Here is a 13,081-nt window from a genome sequence, read left to right on the forward strand (position 1 = left end):
GTTCTGCCTGCATGGGTCTCACTGCATGCCCCCCAGAGCCTCTTGCTATACCATGGTCAGGGCAGGGAGGCCGGGAGCACTGCCGGGAGCGCACAGAGCCAGGGTGTTGGTTAGAATTTGGAAGTCTCCACGAGCAGCCCCCCCCCCCCCCCCACCTGGGACATGTCAGCAAGGGGCGCAGGTTCCAGGGCGTTTAGCTGCTGCAGCCAGCCCTCCCCTCAGCTCTGGGTCCTTCATCATTTTGGGATGGGGCTGCCCCACCCTTGCCCTCCAGGGCTCTGTGCCCGTCCATTTCCACACGGGACCTCCTCAGCTTGTGTGGACAGCACTGCACACATGACCAGCCACTCATCCTGAGCGAATTCTGTCGTTCTACATTGGATGGCACCGAGGCAGGCACGGGGCTGACGTGCCCCGCCCCATGTCAGCCTGCTGGTCAGGATGGGGCTGGGATTTGGGCTTCTTGATCTTCATCCTGCAGGAGGGACCAGCCCTGAGACAAGACCAGGAAGAGGGGTGATGGCGGTGTGCCCCGCCCACCCTCCTTGCACCAGGGGTTTGGCCCGCAGGATCTGTCCCCAGAACAGCCCCCATGGTGTCACTGGCGTGTGGGGATGTCAGTTGGGGAAGGGGGAGGCCCACGCAGGCAGGGGGCATCAGACTCCTTCCGTGCATAGGGGAGTTCATGGTGGAAAACAGGACTCTCCTCCTGCCAACATTCCTTTTTTAAGACCAGCTCTTGTATTCCTCATTATTTAATCCTTCCCCGGGAAAGCCACATTGGAGACGACGTGTGTCTCTCCTCTCTTCATGGGAATACTTGGGTTTCAGGATGAGCACGGGGGCCGTGTGGGGCAGAGGAAGGTGGAGGGAGCCATGTGTGCTCAGGAGAGCCTGGCGGGTGGGACGTGCTTCTCATTGCCCAAGTAAGAGATTTGGTTTTCCTGGCACAGGAAATGGAATCGCAGTAAATGTGAGGATTCCGAGAACTTAATTTGGGAATGATGTCTGAAAGCGTCACTTTCTTTTCTAGGATAAAGATAAAGTTTCTCTGACCAAGACCCCAAAGCTGGACCGCAGTGATGGAGGGAAGGAGGTGAGGGAGCGAGCAACCAAACGGAAGCTGCCCTTCACCGTGGGGGCCAATGGAGAGCAGAAGGACTCGGACTCAGGTACCGGTGCCGCCCTCGCCCCCTGCCGACCACCCCAGGCCATCGTCACCTGCCAGACTCTTCTCTTCCACAGAAAGTGTCCTTGACGGCCCCTCCCTCAGGCGTCTCCGGACCCTGGACCCTGCCTGGGATATGCCCCCAGGACAGGTGCCCCCCAGCCTCTCTGCACCTCTCAGCTCTGCACCAGGACTCTTGGAGGAGTCCTGCTGGAGGCCTGGGTGGGCTCTAAGAGCATCTCCTCTGTTGTTGATGTTCAGGGTGACTCGGTGCTGATAGGAAAGGTTCACACACATGCACACACCCACACACACCCACCCACACACACACACACACACGATTCCCCTGAGAGTGCCAAGCAGGAACATTCCCCCAGCCCCCAGCACACCCAGCGAGGCTCCCAGTGTGTGCCCAGCTGTAGGCGTGAGTGTGGGCTCCTCTCCCCTGAGGTTCGCAGGCCCCCTGCCCGTGGTCTGTTCAACCCCCTGGAAGTCTTGCGCTGGAGGATAAGCATGTTTTCCCTTAGGGCCGCAAAAGCACAGAAATTAAACCCAGTTGTTTGAAATAAAAGCCAAAGGAACACTGAGAGTGAGCTAGAGCCAGTGCCGTTTTCCTGCCGGTGTGGTGGGGCCTGGTGTTGCAGAGCAGGGGTGTGTGTGCGCATGAATATGAGCCTGCGTGTGCGTGGGCCTGTCTGCACATGAGCATGCACGTTGTATCTGTGTGTGTGAGTGTGCACGCACACGTGCACATGTGTGAAAGGGGGGCTGATAATACTTGGCACGTGCACCTTCAAGTTGATGGCATCTCAAGCAGCTCCTGTGGCCCACCTGGGGCTAGGCAAGAACCTGGCCTTTCTCCTGCCAGTCGGAACTGTCTCTTCTCCTTGACCCTGGTGCTCGGGGCCCTTCCCGGCCTGCTGGTCATCTGACTGGTCTGCAGACGTGTATGCCAGTCACAGGCAGGGGTGAAAAGGGGTACAGAATTCCCGGAGAGCCACGGAACCTGGGGTGAACCCACAAAACCGTGCATGCAGCCATAGGACGAGGAGGAGAGGCCCTGCCAGGATGGCGGTGTGGGTGGGGCTTCTTGCATAGGAGGCTTTGTGTCAGGTAGTGGGAAAGTGACGGGTACTGAAACAGGACAAGCATGTGCGAAAATTGGGAGAAATGGCAGAGCACATAGCCTGGAAACGTGTCTATGCTGTGGCGTTTATTCACCAGGCCACAGGGGTCCCCCCGCCAACACCCTGTGCGGGTGTTTCCCACTCATACATCTGGTTAGATAAAAGCCAGAGGAGTGGAGTGGGTTTGGTTTTGCCGGCTAGGATATGAGGAAGGTGTCATGGGCCCCCAGGGATCCTTCACGGGGGTGTGACAGAGCCCATGGCTCTTGTGGCTGCACTGTCACAGTGGGGACAAGAAGGGGTAGGTGGGCGAGTGGAGGGGCCCATGGATGCACATGGACGTTGGGCTCTTGCCAGAACGGAGGGGCTTGCAGAGACTCTCTGACTCCGGCTTTAGGTCCAGAGGATATCAGACCAGGCCTGGAAATCCTCCCTCCTGTTTATGGTGCCTGTACCAGTTTTGGCTGTAGAGGGCCTGGTATTGCTGTTTGGTCGTTAACTCTCTGGATGGTAGGGGTCTGCGATTGGTGTCCAACCTCTGGGACGTTCCTATAAATTCCCCAGCAGCCTTGCTGTGAGTTCAGGAGACCGTGTTAGGGCTGCTTCTTCCTGGGAGAATGTGTTGCCTGAGTGGAGCACATTTGGGTAGGCGGATGTTCTTGGGCTGCCCACTCTGCTCTGGTTGGTGGGATTTTTCTGCGATGCCTGTTTTATTGTGATGTCGGCTTCTTGGGTTCGTGTGTTTCCAACAGGCCTTAAAGGGTCCATCTCTTGATGGCTAGCATTTCAGCAAGAGGCTGCCAGGTGGCTTCACCTGGATCCACATGGGTTCTGTCTGGGGTGTCTAGGAGGTTCTTGGGGCATGCGGGGAGTGCTCACGTTTCTCTTCTCTGCAAGTCGTGGGCCTGGGTGAGGGCAGGGAGGGAGTCACCGTGAGGTAAAAAGAAAGTGAAGAACATTTCGAAAACAAAATTTTCCAGGCTAGGACTCTGTTACAGACATCTTAATACATATGAAATACAATTGCCCTCATATTATCATCATCCTTTAGGGGTCTGATTTTACATCTTGTGTATCTGCTTTGTTAACAAAGCTAGATTTTCCACTAAGAGGATTCTTCTTTGGGTGTGTTGTGAGTGACTTGTATCAGGAGGCTTTCGCACTTGATGCTTGGTGTGTCGCGCACGGCGTTGGGAGGTGGGCTGCTGGGGCCCCTGCCAGGCCCCGCGAGCCCTGGTCCTCCTGCCCTTCCGGTGAGCAGAATACCTGTGCCAGGTGCTGACAGCTCCGGCCAGGTGCCTCCCAGCTGCGGGGCTCAGTGATCTGTGCGAGTGACTGAGGCCGGGGCCCTGCAGTCCCCTCGGGCCGAGGGAAGGTCTCCCGGAGTGGCAGACTTGGAGGGGCCGGGCCATCGGCTGACGGCCCCCTGCATCCCCACCCTGCCCAGCCCAGCCCCTGCTCCTGCCGTGGCCCTCCAGCGCCCTCTGCTGGGAAGATGCAGCCCTGTGCTCACCACCGAGAGGGGAACATGGCAGAAGGCTCCAGAACTCGGGGTTCTGTTTCCTCAGCTGTGCCCCCCAGGTGGGCAGAGGCTGCTGACCCTCTGCACAGGGACCACCGAGCTGCCTGAGAACGTTGTCCTGTTTCCTCGACCCCCAGGAGGCGACCTCCTCTGTCCACAGTGCTTAGTCAGGCCCGGCGGCTGCCTGCCAACAACAGCGCCGCTTGTCTGTGGTGAAAGCTGGACTGGACTTACTCTGTGTCCCAGCCAATGGAGGCCCGTCTCCCACAGGCGGCTCGTCACTTCAGCTGCCCACACAGCACCCTGGACGGCCAGAGCGCGCCTCAGAGCCAGGCCTGCCCCGGGGGGCACAGGAGGGGAGGGGCGGGCAGCATGTGCTCGCCTCATCGCAGCCCTGCCAGCCCAGACCCCAAGCAGGTCTGACGTCTAGGAAAAACAGGCCAGGGATGGCTCTTCCTGTGGCGGCTGGGGAAGGCAGCCCCTCCGCAGAAGAGGAGGCAGGCCTCTCGGGGGGGCCTCGACCTGGCAGGTCACCTGAGGCCCTGCAGCCTGGCCCAGCCTGCCCCGTCTGTCTGCCACCAGCTTGACGCTGGCCTCCGTGTAAAGTGCTTCACCACCTGTTTCACCTGAAGTGTTAGGATGAAAATTATATGATGGCCACACTTCAGATGGGACTAATGTGTCTATTTTTTCATGTTTAAGTTTCCTCTCAACTTAAAAAATTCTGTAAGCAAGTGTTTAGGTCAGTTTACATGCTTACCTACCCTTTTCAGGCTTCCTTCATAAGCCTCCTACTCTGTTACGGTTTTCCGTCCCTTTAGTCTGAACGTAAGCTGTGCCCCCTTGCTCCCCGGAACCACCACGGTGGGCGCTGCCTGTCCCCAGAGGCCAGATGGGCCCCCCCCAGCCCCGCTTCAGAGGGCTGCCCTGTCAGAGGCATCAGGAGCTGGCCGCTGCTGGTTCTCAATACCTGGAAGTGTCTTTGGAGTAATGAAAAATTAAGATTTTCTTATTTTGACTTTATCTCATGAATGAGACTCTTGTGTCCTGTATCTGGGTATTTATTCAGCAACACTGAGGGGTAAACTACTCATTCACTCCGTGTTACGGGTTTTGGGGACATTCACATATTTACTGAAATCATGGTCCTCCTTGTTCCGTAAGATTGGTTGGGGCTGTCCCCTGTTTGAGGACGGACTCTGGCTCCGCCGCCCGTGTCTGCAGGACTCCAGGGAACTCTGAACACCATGTGCTGCTGCACGCCGGAGGTGACACATGCCTGAGGAGGAAGGGCTTCTCCACTCGAGCGCTTACTTGGCGGGCCTGCCCGTGGTGGGCAGTGAGCAGGGCGGCACCGCTGAGTGCCGCTGCTGTGGGAGCCTCTGGCTGGAGAGTGCTCATGCCACCCACAGTGACACCATCGCTCTATTGTTTTCCTCCCTGAACTTGAGCAGTTTCTTCCTGTACATACAGAGGGGAGTATGGATTAGCCAAGGAAGGCTCTTTCAACTTAAAGTTCCCAGTGTCCCCCATTTGCAGAGTAGGTGGGAATCTGCAGGATCGTGGCCTCCCTCAGGGCCCCTGCTGTCCACACAGTGTGGGTGAACCAGGCCCTCACAACCACCTTGGGTTCTGTGACTCTCAGGGAGGACTCCCAGGGCTGTGACTGATTACGGACAGGGTGCAGAGCAAAATCCACACAGGGGCAGGCACATGGGGCCCCATCCAGGGAAGCTGACTGTGGCTTCTGGAGTCTCCTGGGAGGACCTTGGGTGGTGACGTGGCTGTTCCACCTGGTGGTGCTCCAGGGTCTGAGGCAGCGGCCGAGGGGCACTCAGAGGCTTGTGCAGACAGGTCCAGGGTCAGCAGGACTGATGGCATGGTTCGTACGCTGGGGCAGGTTTGGATTGTAATTTATTTGATTTATAAAAGTTCTCACTGTGCTTTGGGTGCCATAAAAAGGGGGGTCAGTGGTTGGGAGGTTGTGTCGTGTGGGCCGTTATGCCAGCATCACTTCCTGACCCCTGGCTTCCTCTTCATGGCCACGGCGGCCCGCGCTGAATTCCCAAGCACCTGTGGAACTGGGACTGTGGTCGCCCTCGCCTAGAGAAGAAGAAATGCAGCTGTAGAGACCGCACAGCTGCGACCCGGGAGGAGAAGGCAGATGTCAGAGAGGGGCCCCAGGCCCTCCTTTCCTGGACAGAGGAGACTAAGACCAGAGAAGCTGGGGGCTTGCTGAAGACTCCCTCTGTCTTTACTATGCGATCAGTGGTGGTGATGTTCTGAAAGAGGAGGGAGAAGCCAGTCACAAGTGCAGCCTGAACATCAGAGCGCCCCCACGCAGGTCGGGTGGGCGCTTGGGTCCTGCTCTTGCGGCACTTGGAGAAGCGAGCGTGAGACTTGTACCCCAGACAAGCCCCCTCGCAGCTCCTGGCCTGGTTTGGATCGCCTCCAGGGTGTGGACTGTCCCACCAGAAGTGGTTCTTTCTGGACTCTTCACATCGGCTTCAGGCCTGTGTCTGGTGTGGAAGGCTTGCTCCTGATGGTGGTGTGTCCCCGATGCCATCAGCTCTCCCTGAGCTCTTCTGATGTCTCGGTGAGCAATGCAGTTCCACAGCAGCACCACCAAATGCGCTCCTGTGGAGTGGGGTCAGAGCAGCGCTGACGTGGTAGGATTTTAGGGTGGAGCGTAGGGCTTACAGATTTCCCTTTTGGGCAGTGTGGTGGACTGTGTCTCCTGAAAAAGCCATCAACTAGAACAGCCCAGAAGTCAGAGATGTTGAAGGGCTCATTGAGCGCTGCAAGTCCCGAGGAGCCGGGAACGGCGGGCCGCAGGTCTGGCAGGGCCACCGTGGACACGCCCATGAGAGCCATACCCGGGACACTGTGGGCAGGAAGAAGACTCCATCCCAGATGGGGCAAGGGGCTTTGAGACGTGTCCCCAGAGACTAATCCTAGCTTGTCCGTTGCTGGGCTGGGACCGGAACGTGGGCCATCCTGTGCTGCTGGGAATGCTCTCCGTCCCTCCAGTCCAGATCAGAGCAAATGCTAGTCCTCTCTGGAGAGAGGGGCTTCCATGCGGTTTCCGGGCCCCAGGGTTCAGACAAACACGAGTGTGCCGGGTCAGAACCGCAGCATAAGGAGGGGCGCTGTCCTGAGAGGGAGCCAGCCCCTGGTGTGGGGGTGCCGGGTACAGAGCATGAACCAGTGGATGCGGTAAAGGGGAAGTTGGAAAGCACGGGCGAGGAACAAGATGCTTCCAGAGAATACCACGTCGATTTTTGAAATACACAAAATGGGATATATGGAAACAAAAATTACCAATGAAATTAAAGCTTCAGTGGACAGATTATATAGCTCATTACATAGAACATAAGAACTCGTGGGGGCGCCCGGGTGGCTCAGTCCATTGCGCGTCTGTCTTCGGCTCAGGTCATGATCCTGGAGTCCCGGGATCGAGTCCCACATCGGGCTCCCTGCTCGGTGAGGAGTGTGCTTCTCCCTCTGACCCTCCCCCCTCTCGTGCTGGCTCGCTCTCTCTCTCTCTCTCTCTGAAATAAATGAATAAAATCTTTAAAAAAAAAAAAAAGAAAGAATTCATGGCTTGGTAGTTTCAACCAAGGAAATTGCCTGGACTGCGGAAGAGAAAGAGGAAAAGACAGGAAGTGGGAAAGAGTTCAGGGTGTCGAGAGAAGGCGGCTGGATGGCACCAGGAGGGCAGAGCCCTCGGCGTTTGTGCAGCAGAGCCCCTGAGTGTAGGGGCGCTGTCTGTTGTGGGCAGAACGCAGGTGGGTACGCACGTCACGTGGTGACAAGATGGCAGGGGCAGAGTGGTGCTGAGGTGGCCGTGGAGGCCAGAGGGCCGGCGACACTCCCACCTGGCTCCGGGGAGGAAAGCTGCCTTGTCGCCAGATGTCCGGGTTCTGCTGGGGAGGGAAGCACAGCGGCAGGAAGTGGAGTCTGGAAACCAGGGTCCCTCAGGACCACACGCCGGGAAAGGCCACGCTCCAGCCCTGCAGCTGTGGTGCTGTGCTCCAGGAGGTCCGGCTGAGAAAGGGGGCGCCTGCTGGGATCGGTTGTGGAGGGTGGGGACCCTGCATTTGCCAGGTCGGGGGCTGCACCTGAGAAGGGGTGGCACGGTGTGGCGCCCACGTCGCAGACCACAGCAGGCTCGCACCATAGAGATGCAAGGAGGTGTCCCGTCGGCGTGTTTTCCTGACAGTGGCGCAGGGGCGCTGTCCAGGCTCATGTGAAACCGTCACCCCCCCCCCCCCACCAGCTATAGTCAGAATACCGGGAACACACAGGTGCTGCTGGTGAACCACATTTCACCATCAAGAGATGGGCATCGGAGAAGATATGACTACATCTGGGTTTTTCCCCTGTGTTAAGACCCATAAGATGTCCTGTTTCCACTCTGGGAGAGACACGTGGGAAGGTGGGCTGTAAGGCCCTTCCCTCCAGGAGGGGGTGTCAGTGCCTTTTGTGTCCCTAAGCACTGTCCAGTGTCATCCAGGGCTCCTGGCCTGGATAGATAGTTAGAGACAGGAGAGAAAGGCCCGCTGGGGCAAAGGGCCTCCCTGCACACAGTGTCTCCACATCCTCCATGTGATGTGACTGTGCCTTCTGAGACCACAGGCCTGGTGCTGTTGCGTCCTGCTCTGCCGTGGGGGCACGTTCTGTTACTGCAGAAAGCCCTTTGGGCAAAAGGCCCCAGGTGGTTTTCAGCTGCCACTCACAGGAAATGCCTCTCTTGCCTCCCCAACTTCTAAGGGATCTAAGCCTGTACCATCGCTTGTACTGCGCCCAGACCCTGCCTTGCCTCTCCCTGGGTCCACTGCAGTGGAGAGCCCGGCTGGGCCTCTGGCTTTGTCCTCTGTCCCCGTGACCAGGAATCTTCAGCACCACACGTGTTTCTCTGAGCTCCGCGTTCTTCCTTCTCCAGTCGGCTTCCTGTGTCCACTTCCCTGGGGGGAGGCAGCAGCGGCCTGAACTGTGTATACTCGGTGGGGGCACCTTGGGCAGGGGCCCGAGAGGCTCCGGTGGTCCCGGGAGACTGGGCAGAAATCGGGTCCAGACTGCAGAGCATGGGAGTGTTCTAGGGCCCAGAGCCCTGTGCTGGAAACACCGCGTCGGCAGGGGCGTCATAGAGCGGTTGGTCAGCCTGTATGTGCTGGGGGGACGGTCCTGTTTCTACATGAGAACGTGTAAGGGAGCAGCCCGTGGCTGAGTGAGAAACAGAGAAGGCGGGTAGAGGCAGGGTGCACCCAGACAGAGGCAGGTCAGTGGCGTGCTCAGCCGTGGGAGAACTTTGAAACCAAATGCCCCGACTTGGGCTCTGTGGCCCCGAGTCACTGTGGAAGTGTGGCTTAACTTCTTGGGACCCCGGGGGGCCACGGGGCTGCTGCTGTGCAGGTGTTCGCCCCGTGCAGAGGCTCGCCCCGCCTCTGCCAGCGTGCGGGTATTACGGGATGGCATGCGTGAGCGGGGTCCGTGTCGCTAGGAGGAATGTTCTGGAATTTACTGCTTCTCTAGGGCTGTGCCTGGTGGGTGGGTTAGAGACTAACTTGCGGTGGCCTGTGGTGCCTGAGGAGCCACCACCCAAAGCACAGGGACCCACATTCCAGCAGGGTGCGGCTTTCTCAGGAAAGAGCGGCTCATGGAAAATGTACAGGGCTGCATCTGTGGGGCTGGGGATGTTGTCCTGGAGTGGGGCAGGCGAGGCAGACGGGAGTCTGTCTGGTCCGTCTCTCACAGATGGCACCCGCCTCCCGAGGGCAGACCCCATCCAGCGAGGCAGCTCTCCAGTGCGCTGAGTAGAAAGCAGGAGGAACACACACCCCCCCCCACCCCCCCTGAGAGAAGAATTTCAGGGACCCGAGTCTCCCACGGTGACCCTCCTTCCCCGGCTGCACTTTGCACCCCGTGACCTAGAATGCCCCCTAACCACCCCGGCCCCCTGCACAAAGGCCCCACCCAGCACGCACGGGGCAGTGTGGGGAGGGTGCAGGCTTCTGGTGGATCCCTAATTCCCCAGCAGGAGGGGCAGCTTTGGCTCCTGGTTCATGGAGTTTGGGGGTGTATTTTCTCTCCCTTACCCCTGCCCCTTCTCGAAGAAACAGCACAACGTGCTTGTGTTCAGGGCTGGCAGGGTGTTTTGTTACGGGTCAGACAAGTGGAGGATGTGCGCGTCCCGAGGAGGCTGACACGGAACGGCTGAGCTGTTCCATCGTATCTGGTTAGTGCTCTGTGTTGATGCCTTTAGATGCCTCCAGCTCAGTCCATGTCGTGGTACTGCAAGGCTGGTTCGCTCCTCGAAGGGCCATGGCATGAAATGGAGGTCCCTAGAAGCAAGAAGAAAGGTACAGTACTGACGAGTCGGCCTTGATCTATTTATGTATTTCTAAACTGTGTTTGCCATTTATATCTGCACTGTTTGGAGGCGGGACGGGGAAGGAGGAATCCGAGTGTGCACACATGTATTTAATAGACGGAGACCCGTCCTGTGTGAACCAGGACACCGGTGAGGGGCCGTCCCACCGCCTGGCGCGCGGCGGGCAGTGTGGGGAGGCACCTGAGTGGAGCGAACGGTCGGTGGGGGCCGAGGCGGAGCAGGCTTCATTGGCTGATCACATGGTGTCGAAACTGTTCCCACTGGAGGTGATGACAGGCGGCACGGTGCTGCCACCTCTGCTCTTGCCCTTTCCCTGTGAGCTGTGAGGTGGGAGGCAGGGGCTCCGTGGCACCAGGGAAGGCTCCAGGTTCTGAGGACGGCGTGGCATGAAATCTCCCCCTGTCTCCTCCACCACCTCACAGAGAAGCAGGGTCCTGAGCGGAAGAGGATTAAGAAGGAGCCTGTCACCCGGAAGGCCGGACTGCTGTTTGGCATGGGGCTGTCTGGGATCCGAGCCGGCTACCCCCTCTCCGAGCGCCAGCAGGTGGCTCTCCTCATGCAGATGACTGCCGAGGAATCTGCCAATAGCCCAGGTGAGCCCCCAGGGTTGGGGTAGTCTTGGGGACGGGTGTCCCCTTTCCCTCGTGGAAACGGCCCAGGTCCTAGAGGCCTCTGTGACCGGGGAAACGCCCCACTGACGCCCCCGCTTGTCCTCTCCTTGGCCTGCAGTAGACACAACACCAAAGCACCCCTCCCAGTCGACAGTGTGTCAGAAGGGGACACCTAACTCTGCCTCAAAAACCAAAGACAAAGTGAACAAGCGAAACGAGCGCGGAGAGACCCGCCTGCATCGCGCGGCCATCCGCGGGGACGCCAGGCGCATCAAGGAGCTCATCGGCGAGGGCGCGGACGTCAACGTCAAGGACTTCGCAGGTGAGTGCTCACAGAAGGACAGGAGGTTGCGCCCCCCTGCCTCCACGGAGCCCTCTGGCCGAGCGAGCGCACGCGCCGGGGCTGGGAAGGCATAGCCCGGACCCGGGGGTCAGCATGGCACAGGGCAGATCCCACTCTTAGACCAGTGTGTAATTTGCTGTTTCTTAGAAGGAGGAATCCGTATTTTGGGAAATATTTCAAAGTAAGATCGTTTTATTTTTCACTGTTTCCAAGAGAATTGGGGAATTTTTGGATACCACCCTGCTCTGTTCTAATAAACCCCAGTTCTGTGGGAGAGGGGTCTGCCTCTGGCGTACTTAGGGAGAAGCTGCACTGCCTCTGTGCCTGTCAGCCTGGAGACACCTCCCACTCCCCAGGCTAGAAGCATCTCCCCGAGCCTGCCCTTGAACTGAGCACAGGAGTGGGGGTTTCTCCCCTGGCTGAGACAGCTGAGCGTGATTTACCTGAAGGGCCTGTGATTGCGGTTCGGTCGGCCTTGTGTGCACTGAATCCTTGCGCTGTGTTCTGCTGCGTGGGCCACAGAGTCCAGCCCTGTTTGCTCTGCTTTGGGGAGAGCATAGATAAGCAGAGCAGTCTTCGTGACAAACCCGTCTCGGTTTTTCCTGCTGCCTTAGTTGGTAGTTGTCTGTCAAACCTAATTTAGCATCTTTTTTAAAATATCAATTTTCCTAGATCAGGATTTTCCGAAGTACTAGAATTTGTGTCCATGGGGGTGGGCCCTGTTTGCACACTGACATTTGAGGCCATGCTTCCTGGTGTCCTTCTGAGGCTCTCGCCGAAGCGGCCACCAGGGGAGACCTTCTGGCGTGGCCTCAGCCCTGTGCTTCACCAAGGGCACGCTGCCAAGCCTACGGCTGGGGCGACAGGCTCTGCGTCCTCCCCAGGTGCCTCCCCAGCCTCCCCGTGTCCTGCGCGTGTATCGCTGTGTTCACCAGTCCTCTGCCCCCATGGTCCTTGCAGGTTGTTAATCTCCAGGGTTAACAAGCTACTCGTCGCAGGGCAAACAAGGTGCCACAGTAAAGGGCACTCGGGGTCTCCCGGGACCTTAGGCCTCCCATGCAGGGCACCACCACCGTCAGGGCCCCTGGAGAGTGTGGCCGCGGGACAGGAGTGGTGTTCTTGAGGATTAAATAACATAGGTCCTAAGTGTCTGTTTCCAGGCTGGACAGCGCTGCACGAGGCCTGTAACCGCGGCTACTACGACGTCGCCAAGCAGCTGCTGGCTGCGGGCGCGGAGGTGAACACCAAGGGCCTGGATGACGACACCCCCCTGCACGACGCTGCCAACAATGGGCACTACAAGGTGGGCGCCTCCCTGCATATCCTCTGGTGGGCCTGCTGGCCGACGCGGGTGCCATTCCGTTGTCCCCGCTGTCCCGCACGCTTGGCAGCCACCCCCCCTCCACCTCTGCTCATCCTGGGTCAGCACCTGGTGGCCCCTCGCAGCCTGTGGACAGGGCCCTCCTCTGGCCACGCAGTGTGGCTGGGTGTTAGCAGGTGATAGGGTTCAGGAGCTGCTCCCTGCCCTGGCCTTGTCTTTGTCCTTGTCCCTGTCGCTGTGGTATTCACGGCGATGCAGCACTGAGGGATGTAGCCAGTACACGGGAGGACCGCTGTAACCAGTCCAGGAGCAGTGAGCACCCAGAGATGGCAAGGCTCTCGCTGCGGTCACTACCCGACCATCATGAGGAGGCCCCGGCCAGAGACGCACAGTGGGGCATGGCGAGGACAGCGCCTGTAGACCAGAATGCACCTCTGACGCTCCCTTGTAGCTGCCCTGCCTGGTTGCTTCTGGCAGACGCCAGGGAACCGGCAGCACCGAGCGTGTGACGAGTGGTTGGAAGGTGACAAGTCACCGCGGTGCGGGGAGGGGCTCCGAATGAAAAGATGCCCATGGTGACTTGGAAAAATCTGGA

At 58.7% G+C, this 13,081-nt stretch overlaps 1 protein-coding gene across 11 annotated transcripts in view; it reads left to right on the forward strand.

Moving 5' to 3' along the window:
- Positions 1 to 13,081, forward strand: part of ANKRD11 (ankyrin repeat domain 11) — a 191,967-nt gene that overhangs the window by 163,877 nt on the left and 15,009 nt on the right. For 9 of the 11 annotated variants that reach the window (XM_027619878.2, XM_027619873.1, XM_027619875.1 and 6 more), the window contains 4 exons: positions 1,034 to 1,172; positions 10,634 to 10,804; positions 10,941 to 11,144; positions 12,326 to 12,468. In XM_027619878.2, coding sequence (XP_027475679.1) covers positions 1,034 to 1,172; positions 10,634 to 10,804; positions 10,941 to 11,144; positions 12,326 to 12,468 — 657 coding nt within the window. Of the gene's footprint in view, positions 1 to 1,033; positions 1,173 to 10,082; positions 10,180 to 10,633; positions 10,805 to 10,940; positions 11,145 to 12,325; positions 12,469 to 13,081 lie in introns of all 11 variants that reach the window. The other 2 variants (XM_027619879.2, XM_027619880.2) reach the window with 1 other exon arrangement.

Source organism: Zalophus californianus, chromosome 17, assembly GCF_009762305.2.
Source record: "Zalophus californianus isolate mZalCal1 chromosome 17, mZalCal1.pri.v2, whole genome shotgun sequence".
NCBI lineage: Eukaryota > Metazoa > Chordata > Mammalia > Carnivora > Otariidae > Zalophus > Zalophus californianus.